Source organism: Chanos chanos, chromosome 5, assembly GCF_902362185.1.
Source record: "Chanos chanos chromosome 5, fChaCha1.1, whole genome shotgun sequence".
In the NCBI taxonomy this organism is placed as follows: domain Eukaryota; kingdom Metazoa; phylum Chordata; class Actinopteri; order Gonorynchiformes; family Chanidae; genus Chanos; species Chanos chanos.
The window spans coordinates 48,767,721-48,780,953 of record NC_044499.1 but is presented as its reverse complement, the minus strand read 5'-3'; the positions used below and the strand labels follow the sequence as shown (position 1 = coordinate 48,780,953).

Sequence of the window (13,233 nt, the reverse complement as noted above, 5' to 3'; positions counted from 1 at the left end):
AGGTTCCACCGAGATTTGAACTCGGATCGCTGGATTCAGAGTCCAGAGTGCTAACCATTACACCATGGAACCGCCATCTTTCGGGAAGTAACACAGATTTTTCACTTACATTACAGTGCTGTCTTTATTTATGATTATGTTTTATGGCTGTTGTTTAATGTGAACTGTACACACAACTAAATTAAAAAAACACAACAATCATAAATCGACGTTATTAGTGCACACTCTATCAACGTCAAAAGCCATTTATAATGCCTAAATTTCGTAGTTTTAAGGACAGGTGACGATAGGTGGCGATAACGTTCCATTTGAGTTTTCCTCCAAGAGGACACACGAAGAAGGGCCGAAGCGGGTGAGTAAGTTTGTTGTTCATCGTTTGTTATTCTCTATTTCATCACTTCACAGTGTGGTGTCTTTGCGATAATGAGCCAACACAGTATTGAGAGTTACTTTATATCTCGTATTTGCATGACCCATATAGCGGTATCGCTGTGATTTCGGCAGCACAGACCTAAACACATGGGGAGTTGTGTCTCTGACTCAAAGGCTTCGAAGATAAAGCACCTAGATCTTATGTTTGATGCAAAAACTTCATGTCACGAAATTATTGCCATAGAAGGATTTCGTTGGGAATTTCAAAAATGAATTCACCAATCTCTTTGCCTGCTGTGGCATTCAAATTGATGTGTTAATGCATCCATGAAACATAAAATTGACTGTAGCACGTAGGTGAACGTTTTTGCGCTGCTTTTCAGAATAAAGGTGTTACTGTGATGTTCCCATGGCAAAAGAAGACTCATTTTTGTAAAGTCCGCAGTTTGAACTAACGTCTCGAACATTATCTGAGCCGAGAGAACAAAATGCCCAATCGTTGTGCCGCATATGGCTGTGGAAAGTCATATAGCGACAATGTTACACTGTTTAAATTTCCCAAAGACCCTGACGAGTTTCGAAAATGGGAGAAGCAAGTCCAGCGGACCCGCAGCAATTGGACTGCCAAAGCATTCTCGCGTTTGTGCTCTGAGCATTTTGGAAAGGACTGTTTTGAGCCGAGACCCACCGCTCTCGCAAAAGCAATGGGTAGCAAAGGACTCAAGCTCAAAGAAGGAGCCGTTCCAACGGTTTTCATCCGACCACCCTGCAGCGTCTGTGGAGGTCATGGTGCCAGCTGCCCTGCATGCACCCCAAAAACCAAGAGGAAAGGTGTATGGATTGAGCCCCAGGACTGTGGTGCAGTGAGTATCCAAGAAGTGATTTTGCCCTTTGTCTCTTTTTAGAGGACCTTACGCAGCAGGCTCCAGAGTGCTAACCATAAGGTCTGCTATACCCAAGTGTTTGCTCCAATGGCAGTAAGACGGTTGGGCAAGATAACAGCCCTGTCCTTAAATGCTTCCATAAATTCGTCCGTTTTTGCAGACACATCTGTCAAATGTCTGAATTTCCAGTGATTTGGGTCATCACCATTTTACAGGATGATGTCATAGAGTGGCCAGAGGATGGGCAGCGCAAAGACCCAGATACCACAGATGAAGATGAAGATGAAGATGAAGAATATGCCGAAGATGGTGATGAGTCACACAGATCTGCTGAAGAGAGCGTTGTTAACCCTTTGTTAGCACCACTGTCACCTGCAGCAGACGATGATGAATCTGACTCTGAAGGTAGGAGAACCAATCGGTCAGAAGAGGTCTGTCCGTTTTGAGACATACATTGTATTCAGTATGCAGCCCATGTTTGACTGATCTATAGACTCATTTTTTAAACTTTTTCTTTACCATTAATTTCTGTCCTTCTGGTTTCTGTTCTCTGAACACTGTCCACAGCTGTGTGTGAGATGTGTGGTTTCACCGGAACACGAGACACATTCTATTCCAGAACCAAGCGCTTCTGCAGTGTGTCGTGTTCACGTTCCTACTCTTCAAACTCTAAGAAATCCTGCATTCTTGCACGCCTGCAGGTGAGGAAGAGCGTGGTGTACAATGAATGACAGAGTATGTATATGTATGCATGAGTGAGAGAAAGAGAGGGGGAGAGAGAGGAAGAAGAAGAGAGACAGAGAGAATGGGAAAGGAGAATGTGGCCAGTGGGTTCAATATCGAACCCTGGCTCTGCACCCCTGAACTTCATACTATCAGCAAAAATGTTTATTTGTCAAAGAAATACTAGCTGCAGATATTTAGGTGTTATCATCAGAATATCATCTGTCTTGCAAGAGAAAATACAAGGAAGTGAGAGAAACACATGACAGCTCCCTGTGTATTGTCTTCTTAAATTTTCTGGTAATGCCTAACTTGCAGAGATGTGTTTCTGCGTGTGTTTTTTTTTTTATAGGGAAGGCCGCCTACAAAGAAGGCTAAAGTTTTACGTAAAGTTTCTCTGACCACTAAATTTGGGAGTCCCCCTATGTTTCAAGGCATGGGGCACCCGCAGTACAGCACTACCACTGACCGAGATGGTGAGGAAAGAGAGACACACACACACACACGCAGCGTACATACTTGACATTCACACACCATAGGACTGCTAAGCCTTGTTTCTCCACCACTGTGGTGCAACGTTTTCACACTGTAACATTTCAATAGGATTCAGGGAAGAGTGAACCCTCGTTTTTCATTCCGTTAGTGTTTTGCTCAGACTTTCTATTTCCCATCCCTGCAGCGTCGTCGGGCTTTGACTGGGGTCGCTATCTGGAGAAAACGGGCTATCTTGCGGCTCCTGTGGCCTGTTTTAGACACGTAAGTGCCTGTGTGGTTCTCTCCATGACCGACATCAATGTATACAACCACCTCTCTCCTCTTCGCTCTACGTTATGTTCTCTGGTGACACATTCATCAGAATGACAACACTATACAGCAGCAAACAAAACCGTTTAGGCTTAACCCCGGTGTCTGGATCTGCAGGTCCCTCTCTGTGCACAGTGGGATGATGTCACTGTGGGCCTGAAACTGGAGGTTCTGAACACACACACTTCTCTGGCCAGCAAAGTGTATTGGATTGCCACTATTGTGCGCTTGGCAGGTTAGACAGTAAACCTTATGCTTTTTTTTTTTTTTAAGGGTTGTGGGGTCACAAAATAATGTGGTAGTAAAAAAAAACCCAATAAAAAAAACTTAAAAAAGCAGATTTTTTTAAAACTTTAAATACGTTCTTTATTACTGTTAATATAATAATTCTGATGGTTATTATGATTATAATTATTAATATATATATATATATTATTAATTATTATAATAATTTAAATTCAGTAACACACCATCTGTCTCAATCCCAGGCTACAAGGCCCTTTTGCGTTACGAGGGCTTAAAGCATGACAGCACCCAGGACTTTTGGTGTAACTTGGGCACTGCCGACATACACCCAATAGGCTGGTGTGCAGTGAACAGCAAGCTTCTGGTTCCTCCACAGCGTACGTTTTTTTTTTTTTTTAATGAAACTTTCACCCTTGAGATTAGATTTTTCATCTCTGAGCTGAGATTTTTTTCTTCAGAAATTATATTTATGTTTGTTAATTTACTTTACTGTCCTTGTTTGTAAGGAGGACTCCCATTTTATAACGATCTCAGCCATAAGCTCAGTTGTCTTCACAGTAGGAAAAAAAAATACCCAATATGTTGAATGTTTTTGCCCTTTTATTAGATGTGTCTTTGTTTGTCAGCCTGCGTTTCTTTTTCTGTCTCAGAGCTCAGCCATCAAGTGACTGACTGGAGGGCGTACCTGATGAAAAGGCTAGTAGGAGCACGCACGCTGCCTGCCGACTTTCACGTCAAGGTAACACCAGTGACGATGACACCTTCTGTCCATTTTACTCTCTCTCTCTCTGCCTGTTTCTTTCCTCACTCTCTCTCTCTCTCTCTCTCTCTCTTTTATCATTCTCTGTCAGCTGTCAGACAGTATGAGGTACCCGTTCAGACAGGGCATGCGCGTGGAGGTGGTGGACCGCTCGCTGGTCAGTCGGACACGTTTGGCGGTGGTGGACACCGTGATTGGGGGAAGACTGCGGCTACTCTACGAGGATGCTGGACTGGGGCCTGGAGGAGAGGTCCTGTCGGACTTCTGGTGTCATATCTGGAGCCCACTGCTGCACCCTGTAGGCTGGTCCAGTAAAGTGGGCCACATCATTAAGGAAACAGGTGACGTCTCCTTATGAGAGAATGCAGACTCCAAACAGACTGGATGTCATTCGTGCAATGTAGTGACATACAGTAATATAGTACTGACATACTGATGGACAACTGGGGGATGTTTCTCAGGCGAGGGCTTAAGTGTTGTACAATAGCAAAATTTCTTTTTATGGTCCTTTTAAATCCAGTGCTAGATTTAATCCTTGTCTCAGAAACCCAACCAAAATCAGTGAAAGGCAGTTACATTCAAATGGATTTATGGGGGTTCGTTCTAATGTCCACATCTGCATGTCTGTTTTAGTACTTATTATGAGTATTTCAGTAAGTGGAGTGTTTCCAGGGAGTTTCACATGGACATAATATTGTTTGTTGCACAGACAAACGGGTCGATATGAGCAGCCATCCAACATTCCGGAAAATCTACTGTGACACTGTCCCTGTGCTTTTCAAGAAGGTAAGTGCTTCTCTCGCGTGTCAGTCAAACCTGGATCCCAGTAAAGTAGTGCAGCTGGCTTCATCACTCACATTAATAATCCATGAGTGTGTTTACTCATGTCACAAGGGTTATTTTCATGGAAATGTTGTGTGTTTATGTGTCTACACGTGCGAATCTCAGCCAAGGACTGTGTACATGGAAGGAGGTTTTTTTGAGGAGCGGATGAAACTGGAAGCCATCGACCCCCTGAACCTGGGAAATATCTGTGTGGCAACTGTTCATAAGGTGCTGTGTTAACTGTCATGAGTCGTGGTCATCTTAACATTTACACGTTGGTTGGATAAGTGCAGAGTTAGGAGTTGTGCTCCCTTTGTCTAACGCAGGTGCTGATGGATGGATACCTCATGGTTGGGATCGATGGTGTGGAGATAGGTGACGGCTCAGACTGGTTTTGTTACCACGCCAGTTCGCACGCCATATTACCCACTGGTTACTGCCAAAAAAACAACATACCCCTCACCTTGCCTCCTGGTAATGCTGTGTACTTCTTCTTTTTCTTCTTCATCTTATTTTTCTTCTCCTCTTCCTCCTCCTTCTTTCACTACTTCTTCTTCTTCTCCTCCTCCGTCTTCTTCCCTTTCTGATTGTTGTCCGTTTCAGATTTTCCAACAATTTTCCTTGCTCACACTCTGCAGTGTATGTTTTCTGAAGTCAGTTAGAGCATTTCCACTTTCACCCAAGGATTTTATTCTCTGCCGTATTAACGACAATGTCTGTCACCAGGTTATGATCAAGCTACATTCACGTGGTCCAACTACCTGGAAGAGACAAGAGCTGTGGCCGCTCCACGTAGGCTCTTCAATACGGTGAGTCTTTTTCTCTTGTTTTCTTTTCATCCCCGTTCATGGTTTATGCTCATTCGTTAAGCTCTGTTGTTGGGTTTATGGCTGCGTGTCGCTCCGCTACTCCAGGACGCCGTAGGTCATGGCTTTGCCCCAGGTATGAAGCTGGAGGCAGTGGACTTGATGGAGCCCCGTCTGGTGTGCGTAGCCACCGTCCGACGCTGCGTGGGCCGTCTGCTTCTGCTGCACTTCGATGGCTGGGAGTCGGAGTTTGATCAGTGGGTAGACTGCCAGTCCCCTGACATCTATCCAGTGGGTTGGTGTGAGGTTACTGGTTATCAGTTACAGCCACCCATCGGCCCAGGTAAGAAGAGGGAACGTTGAAAAGAAGTCAATTGTGTGGACCAGACTTGAAGCTTAAAAACCATAACTTACCTAACTTTCCCTTTTACAGATCCCGCTCAGGGACAGGAGCATCTTGGGTCGGCCAAGAAGTCTAAACTCTATCTGGGTAAAAAGAGTACGTCTTACCTTTCCTCTCCACCTTTGTTTTCTGACTTCCCCTTGTCCTGGAGCGTCTGGTTTCCACATATTTGTTATAAAAAGATTTCAGCCTATAAATAACTAGTTTTGGTTAAAGAAAATGTACCCTCTTATATTTCACCTAATTTTCGTATCTCCGACCGCCCTGTACAATCTTTTCTCTGTGAAAATGTCAGAGGGGAAACTCGAGAAGAGAAAACTGAGTACAGACGCTCCTAAAATTCAGCCGCCCCAGCAGGAGGACACGCCCACCACTGTACAAATAAAGAGTGAACCAGAGGAGGAGGAAAGTGAGTGATCTTTAATATGTGTTTGGAATTCATTTGCCTTCAGTTTGTGAACATCTGCAGATTTTCAAACTAGCATTGCCTGACTGTACAGATCAAATCCTTGTTTTTGTGCTTTGTTTTTTTTTTTGTGTTTTTGCATTTTGTTTCTCAAAAGAACATGCAGCCCTCATAGGCCTTAAATTGAAACAAGCCTCTTATTTGTCTGTTTGCAGTTATTGCCGTAAAGGTGAAAGTGGAAGAGGTGGAGACAGAGACTCCTATTGGTCCTGATCGCTCCGTTTTAGAGATGGATGCTACTCAGGTCTCAGTATGCGATATCAAAGCAGTGGAAGGGCTTCTCTGAATTTCAGAACTCACTTCACTAATCTGGATCATTCAGCTGACGGTAGCATTGTACATATTTAGCTAATCACAAATTACTGAGCAGTACGATGAACCAGTAGAGTTTATATTCCACAATTTTTATAGCATTCTCATTTTAACTGACGTCTTGTAAATGTTGAACACCACGGATAACACACAGCTTTTTGCTATGGTGTGTTTTGTTTATTTCTTTTCTTTTCTTGTGTTTTCTTTTTTTGACATTATTCTGAGAAAAAGATCATGTACTGATGAAATACATTAAATCTTTGAGTATCAAAGATGAATCTATCACAGTTTACCGTTTTTCTTGGGGGTGGGGTCATTGTTGTAATATGACAGCTGTGGGTTTAGCCTTGCATTTTACAGTTTATGGATGTCAACTCTCTAACTTGGTGGTCTCATTTTGAGTCTTCTATCCGATCAGTGTCTTATAAAAACTTCTCTTTTTTTCATGTCAGAGAACTGCAACAAATCAACAGTGTCAATATTCTGAAACTGTCGCTGTACCCACCTTCTGTAAATTCAGTTGGTACCAAAGACTGACCAACAATTAAATGTTTCTTTGTATGTTTTCCTTTTTGCTTTGGGAGCGGGAGACACACCGAAGCAGCTTTGCTTAGTTTAATAAATCCAACATTTCTAAATCTGGGGTCTGACAAAATGGTATAAAAAGAAAGACTGAGAAACATCAATAAAAAAAAAAAAGTTGTTTAGGTAAAAAATAAAAGAGACGCTTAGGCATCTTGAAACTGGTTGCATCTACATGAGTCTGGAGCTTCCTGCATATCAGATTCTGTGGCGTGTAAAACTACAACAGGTGCTAGCAACAGCCCAGATTCTAAATTACATGTTTAAAATGTGTTTTGAAGCTTGTGTAGTTAAATCTCGTAGACTGCAATTAGCAACGACTACACTCTGCGATGTTTAAGGAGAATTAAACTTTCTTTTCTTGAATGCAGACCTCCGTGCGAAGGAGGTTTTCGCGCTCTTAGATTGTTTGGGTTTGCCTTTAAGCACTCTGACCACCGTAGGGGGATTAATGAGCGCAGGTTTGGATTTGGTGGCTTTAGGAGGTTGTGAGGTCCTGGGAGTCTGTGGCGGAGGTGGCCTCTCGCCCGGACAGCTCCTGAAGACGTGGACGTCCTTGACCTTACGACCTCGCAGTTCAGGCGGGTGACCACAGGTAGCTCTGACTTTCAGGTTGACCTTCTCGATCCACCTGGAAAGAGGTCGCAGCTGGATGTTACTTTAACTATGCAGAAGTGCATCAAATTCGAAAAAATTCAGATTTAACATCACATGGAGAGCTACACAAAAGATTTTTGGTGCATAAATGAATAGACATTGATATGCCTGGCTGTGAAACCCAAAAGCAAAGAGACAGTAGTCAGTGTCACTTGTCTATTACTGATGACATGCTCATTACATTTTGTTTTGGGTTTTTTTTTTTGTGATGCAGTGAGGAGGTACATTCATATGTGTGCCAAGAGAGAGTGCATAAATATAAGTGAAGGGCAGACAGGAAGTTAAGCAGACGTACTTGCGGAGTGGGAGCAGCGGACAGTCACAAAGCAGCGGGTTCTCAGCCAGGTTGATGACCTCCAGCCCAGTGAGAGGATTTAAATCAGGCAGCTCCTCCAGCTGGTTCCCTTCCAAAAAGAGACTGCGTAGTCCAGCTCCAATTCCAGCGAGAGAATCCTTAGACATCTACAGTAGGGGGGGAGAAGAAGAGAGGTCACTGTAATAAAAAAACAAACAAACAAAGAGAGACACACATACATTCTTTGAGGGAGGAATTCTTTCTTCAGAGATTTTTCTATTGTTTGGTCATAAGTCTCACCTTTTCTAAACCCATGTTATCAAGATACAGATGTTTCAGTGCGACTGCAAACGGCAGAAAAGCTTCTGCTGCGATCCAGCGAATAGGATTCCTCGAGAGGCGAAGCTCTGCCAGGCTGCTGACCTTTGACAGGGCATCGGTCGGCACCTCTTTGAGCTTGTTGCTACCCAAATGCAAAGTGTCTAGGTCAGGTGCGGGGTCAAAAGCTCTGGGGGAGATGTTCCCGATGGAATTCGAGGTGAGGTAAAGACCCCTCAGTTTCTCAGTGCCCGTCAAGACTCCCGCCTCCAGTTTGGTGATGGCATTGTTCTCCATGTGCAGTGCCAGTAAGCCAGGCAGTAGCCTGAAGGCACCTTTAGGGAACTGGGTGAAGCGATTCTTCTCCAAGTGAAGGTATGTGAGCTGAGGCAGACCTTTAAACGTATCTGGGCTGAGGGAGGTGAGGTCGTTCTCTGACAGGTACAGATACACCAGGCTCTTCATGCCACTGAACGCGTCACCCTCCACTTCGTGGATCTTACAGCGCTGCAGGTGCAAGGAGACTACTTGGGCGACCCCGGGGAAGCTGTTGCTGGGGATGTAGTGGAAGTGGTTCCCACGCAGGTCTAGGAGACGTGTGTCCGCAGGAAAACCGCGAGGGACCTTGGTGTGGCCTCGGTTCTCGCAGGAAGAGTGGTGGTTCTCGGCCTACGATAAGTACGAACATAGAGAGGTCACGTGAAAAATGGATGTATCCTTCAATGCAACATGTGTAACACACCCTGTGAGACATTAATCATTCTTCTCTCTCTCTCTCTCTCTCTCTCACCTCACAGTTGCAGTTGGCTGGGCACTTGACCTTGTCGGTGGGAGGTTCCGTAGGAGGAGGAGGTGCTCTGCTTTGCTCCTCCAGCTCGGCCTTCAGCATGGCCTCCTGACTCTGACAGCGCAGCTCGGCAGGCTGCACCGCCTCCAGGTTCTCCCCGGACAGGTGCGCTGGACCCCCACACGTCCCCCCGAGACGCACACGCTCTTTTATCGCCCACTCGCGCAAGGGCCGCATGTAGCAGCTGCAGTAGATGGGGTTGCCGGCCAGGTTAAGGCGGGTCAGCTTGGGCGAACCGGCGACCAGGGGCTGCAGCACACGCAGTTGGTTGTGGCTTAGGTCCAGGTGGGTGAGGCGAGGAGAGAGTAGCACGGCCGTGTTGGAGAAATCCTGCAGAGACATGTGGTCCAGGAAGAGATGAGTGAGCTTAGCCATAGACACTGTCTCTTCACCCAAATACGTCATAGGATTATGACTGAGGTCTAGGCGAGTCACTTCTGGAAGTCTGGAAAACAGAGAGGGAAAGAGACAGAGAGGGAGGGAGAGAATAAGGAGGACATAACACTGATATAACATGTGAGTCAAAACTCAAATATATGGAACAGGTAACTGGTACACAGCTACGAAAGCATAACCACTGAATATTTCCAAGTAAGCGTTATTATTAAGAGGTAATATGCCATCTGATGGAAGAGTTACTTGTGCATGAATATTCGGTATATAAAAAAGGGGAGACTAAGGGTGAGATGTTGAGAAACTAAGGTGAGTGACCGAGAGTCCACCTGGTCATGGTCTCAGTAGGGAAAAACTGAAGCTCGTTATTGTCCAGGCTGAGGCGAGTGAGGGTGAAGAGACCGGCGAAAGCCTCTGTGGCTAGATTGTTGAGGGAGTTGTGACTGAGACGCAGCCATTTGATGTTCTGGAGGCCCTGGAAGGCCATGTTGGGAATGTACACCAGCTGGTTGTGAGTGAGCGAGAGGAGGTTGAGGAAGCCCAGCTGAGAGAAAGCTCCCGGCTGGATCTCCTCCACCCTGTTACGGTCGACGAGGAGCTGCTTTAGAGAGGACAGGCCATCGAAAGACTCCTGGAGACACAGAGATGAAAGGGTGAATTGAATGTTTGGAGCCAATAGGATGCAGACACAAAAATGGAAACACAACATTAAAAAACAAAAAAACAAAAAAAAAAACTTGAATTTTGAGGTAACCAAATCACAATGTCAGCTGTACATATAATATCGGTCATCATATTCATTGAAAGACTATTTACTAATAAGTGTTTGCTATAAAAGAGATCTGACAATTCTTAAAAATTAATTTCCAAAGCACAATGAGAAGACATCTGACTGAGTTTGAAAGATGCCAAAAGTTCTGTACTCAAACAGCAGACAGATCAGTGACAAACACAAGAAACTGATTTAACGAGACAAGAAAAGCAGCGTTGAAAATTATGACAGTAATATTCCAAAGAAAGTTACAAAAGCAACGTTGCGACAGAGAAGAGGAAAAAGCGTTGACAAGTTTAAACTCAATGACAGAGATATTCCAACATTTAACAAGACAAGACACAATACCGTGATCTCAAAAATGACCGCAAAATTGAATGCACACCCATCTGACTCAGGAATTACTTCATGCCGTGATCCTCTCACATGTGATATGTATAACAGCTCTGTCATTCAAAACCAACTTAGTACTTTTGTCAAAGCACAAAAATACATGCAGATCCCTAATCGGTAAAATATATGTCGTCCTGAGTTGCCCTTTAGTCATTTTACTACATCTGTTTATGTTTGGAAAAAGTTAAAGGATGCTTGTGGTGGATCTGTGGTGGCACGGGCAGGTACTGTATGGGATTCACTGAGTGAGATGATTACTCTACATGGCACTATCATGGCCAAGGAATATGAGGGTGCTTTAGGTGTCCAAAAGCACCCTATCATGGAGATGCTCTGTCCTCAAATGATCTCATATGCCAAGATGGTAACACCCCAGTATGCAATGCTCAAGATATTCAAGGGGAGTTTTACAGACAGACGCCAAGATGAAATCAAACAGCATTTGTCGAAGAGATTGATCTGGCACACAGACACTGCTTAATATTTGTTTGGGGAGTGTTGTCTCACTTGGTAGAGGATCTCAATGTTGTTATCTGCCAAGTTCAGGAAGACCAGGCGACCCAGGCTTCGGAAAGCTCCTTCCCGCACTTTGCGGATGTTGCAGCGTTGTAGGGATAGGTGAGTGAGATAAGGTGTGTGAGCAAACGCTCCTGTGGGAAGTTCCTGGATGTCATTCCCTCTCAGGTCCAACTTCACTGTGATCTGATGGAAATAGAGAAATGCTGGAGAACAGGACTTTCCAAGAGATGGGACAAGACAATCACTGTTTGTTTGGGGGAGGGGGGGGGGGGGGGGGTTCTACATGGAGAAGAAGACAATAGCATCCGGATACATGTCGGAAAAAAATTAAATATTATTCAACTTAGTAAGCAGCCCTTACCTCGTCGATGGTGGGTGGAACCTCGGTAAGGTTCTTTTTCGCACAAGTAACCGTCAGTTTGACATTGTCGCATATGCAAACCTTCGGGCACTTCCCTGCCTGAGCGTCGCGGATGCCAAGACCAAGAAATATTATGATATGCCACAAGGGGGAGACGTACATGATGTTTCGTATCTACTGTACGTGCAACAGGGGAGATAGATTAACGCAAGTCAACACAGACACTGGGTAAATGTAATGTGTCAACACATCATTGTGAAGCAAATAAAGATTGCGGATAAATTCATCCCTCTGTTTGCAACAAAAGACATGTGCAGTTTTAACATCACTGCGTTTGATGTGCTTTACATGCTAAATACGCGGATAATTTGCGACAGGTTCTCAAATGTGATGGAATGATTACCCCACTCAAAACAATCTAGATTCCATTGACTTGTTAACAGCTCAGTGACACGCATTGGGCTCACAGAAACTGGACGCAAGGGACTTATTCGTCCAGTTAAACACAGTTAAATACTTTTAATGTAATTTTTTCTAGCAATGAGTACAGTGACTTTAATCAAATATACTGACGTTTAGATCTTATTTGGTAGAATTAACGTAGGCCTACATCAAAGACAATAATGCTGTTTCTTAACTGTTACAGTGAAAGCTGCCTTCGGTTTCCATGAGCTCATCTAGTTTTACACTAGGCCTACACAAACTTAGTAAAGAAAAGTTACTCTCTTTTTTATTTTCGTTAGAAAATAAATATTAAACACACAAAATTAATATTGCACAAGTAGCAAAGAAAATCTTGCTTTCCAAAAAAAAAAAAAAAAAATCTTACTTGAAAATCTTGCTCTCCAATCAATCTCGTTTGTTTTCCGCAGCTAACTAGCTTCAGTCTTCAGGAAGTTAATGTCACCAAGGTGCGCAAACCACCGTAGAGGGGTTGTAAATACTCTCTGAAGTCACATAAACTCCCCTTTAAAAAATTATTTTTTTCTAACATGTAAATACAGTTTAGTTACAAAACAGCTTAGTTATAAAGCAGTGAAATATGTTTAAAATATCCCAACAAGAGCTCCAAAACCCAGACCGAAAAATAAGAAAAAGAAAGTGGAATTTTCAAGGCTTTGGTATGTGAGTCTAGGTTCCCTCGGGGAGTCGACTTCAGACCGCAGTTTAGTTGGCCGATGCCTTTACACAAAGGCGCGCAGTGTTTTCGCACTGGGCACCGGACTAGCGGCAGTCTAGTGTCTCTTATAAATAAACCTTGCAAGAGGAATACATTTCCCCTACTGCTGCTCCCCTCTGTTACCTCGTTCACCACAGCCCCGAGACTCAGATATGACTTCTCTGATTCAGAGCTCATTACAGAATAAACAATAATTCGGTTTACAAACGAAAAGAAAAAGGGGCAACCTCATTGATGGCGTTGCGTAAATGCACAATTCATGCACTAACGTTAAGTTAAAAAAAAAAAATCAGTCCAGTTGAAGCAATGGAATTG

At 43.9% G+C, this 13,233-nt stretch overlaps 2 protein-coding genes and 1 non-coding gene across 3 annotated transcripts; 1 reads left to right on the top strand and 2 right to left on the bottom strand.

Moving 5' to 3' along the window:
- Positions 1-72, bottom strand: trnaq-cug (transfer RNA glutamine (anticodon CUG)). Its single transcript has one exon. It is a non-coding gene; the product is annotated as a tRNA-Gln (tRNA).
- Positions 73-860: 788 nt separating this feature from the next.
- l3mbtl2 (L3MBTL histone methyl-lysine binding protein 2) lies at positions 861-6,575 on the top strand. The gene is made up of 17 exons (XM_030775140.1): positions 861-1,235; positions 1,472-1,661; positions 1,824-1,957; positions 2,332-2,455; positions 2,659-2,735; positions 2,901-3,018; positions 3,272-3,410; positions 3,687-3,768; positions 3,881-4,130; positions 4,499-4,575; positions 4,738-4,842; positions 4,941-5,088; positions 5,341-5,423; positions 5,529-5,763; positions 5,854-5,919; positions 6,119-6,232; positions 6,445-6,575. Exons 1-17 carry the CDS (start codon positions 861-863, stop codon positions 6,573-6,575), a joined length of 2,448 nt encoding a protein of 815 aa, XP_030631000.1.
- Positions 6,576-7,519: 944 nt separating this feature from the next.
- chadlb (chondroadherin-like b) lies at positions 7,520-11,900 on the bottom strand. The gene is made up of 7 exons (XM_030775139.1): positions 11,739-11,900; positions 11,366-11,560; positions 10,023-10,324; positions 9,244-9,745; positions 8,436-9,122; positions 8,136-8,302; positions 7,520-7,814 (listed from the first exon to the last, which is right to left on the bottom strand). Exons 1-7 carry the CDS (start codon positions 11,898-11,900, stop codon positions 7,520-7,522), a joined length of 2,310 nt encoding a protein of 769 aa, XP_030630999.1.
- Between the last annotated feature and the right edge of the window lie 1,333 nt (positions 11,901-13,233).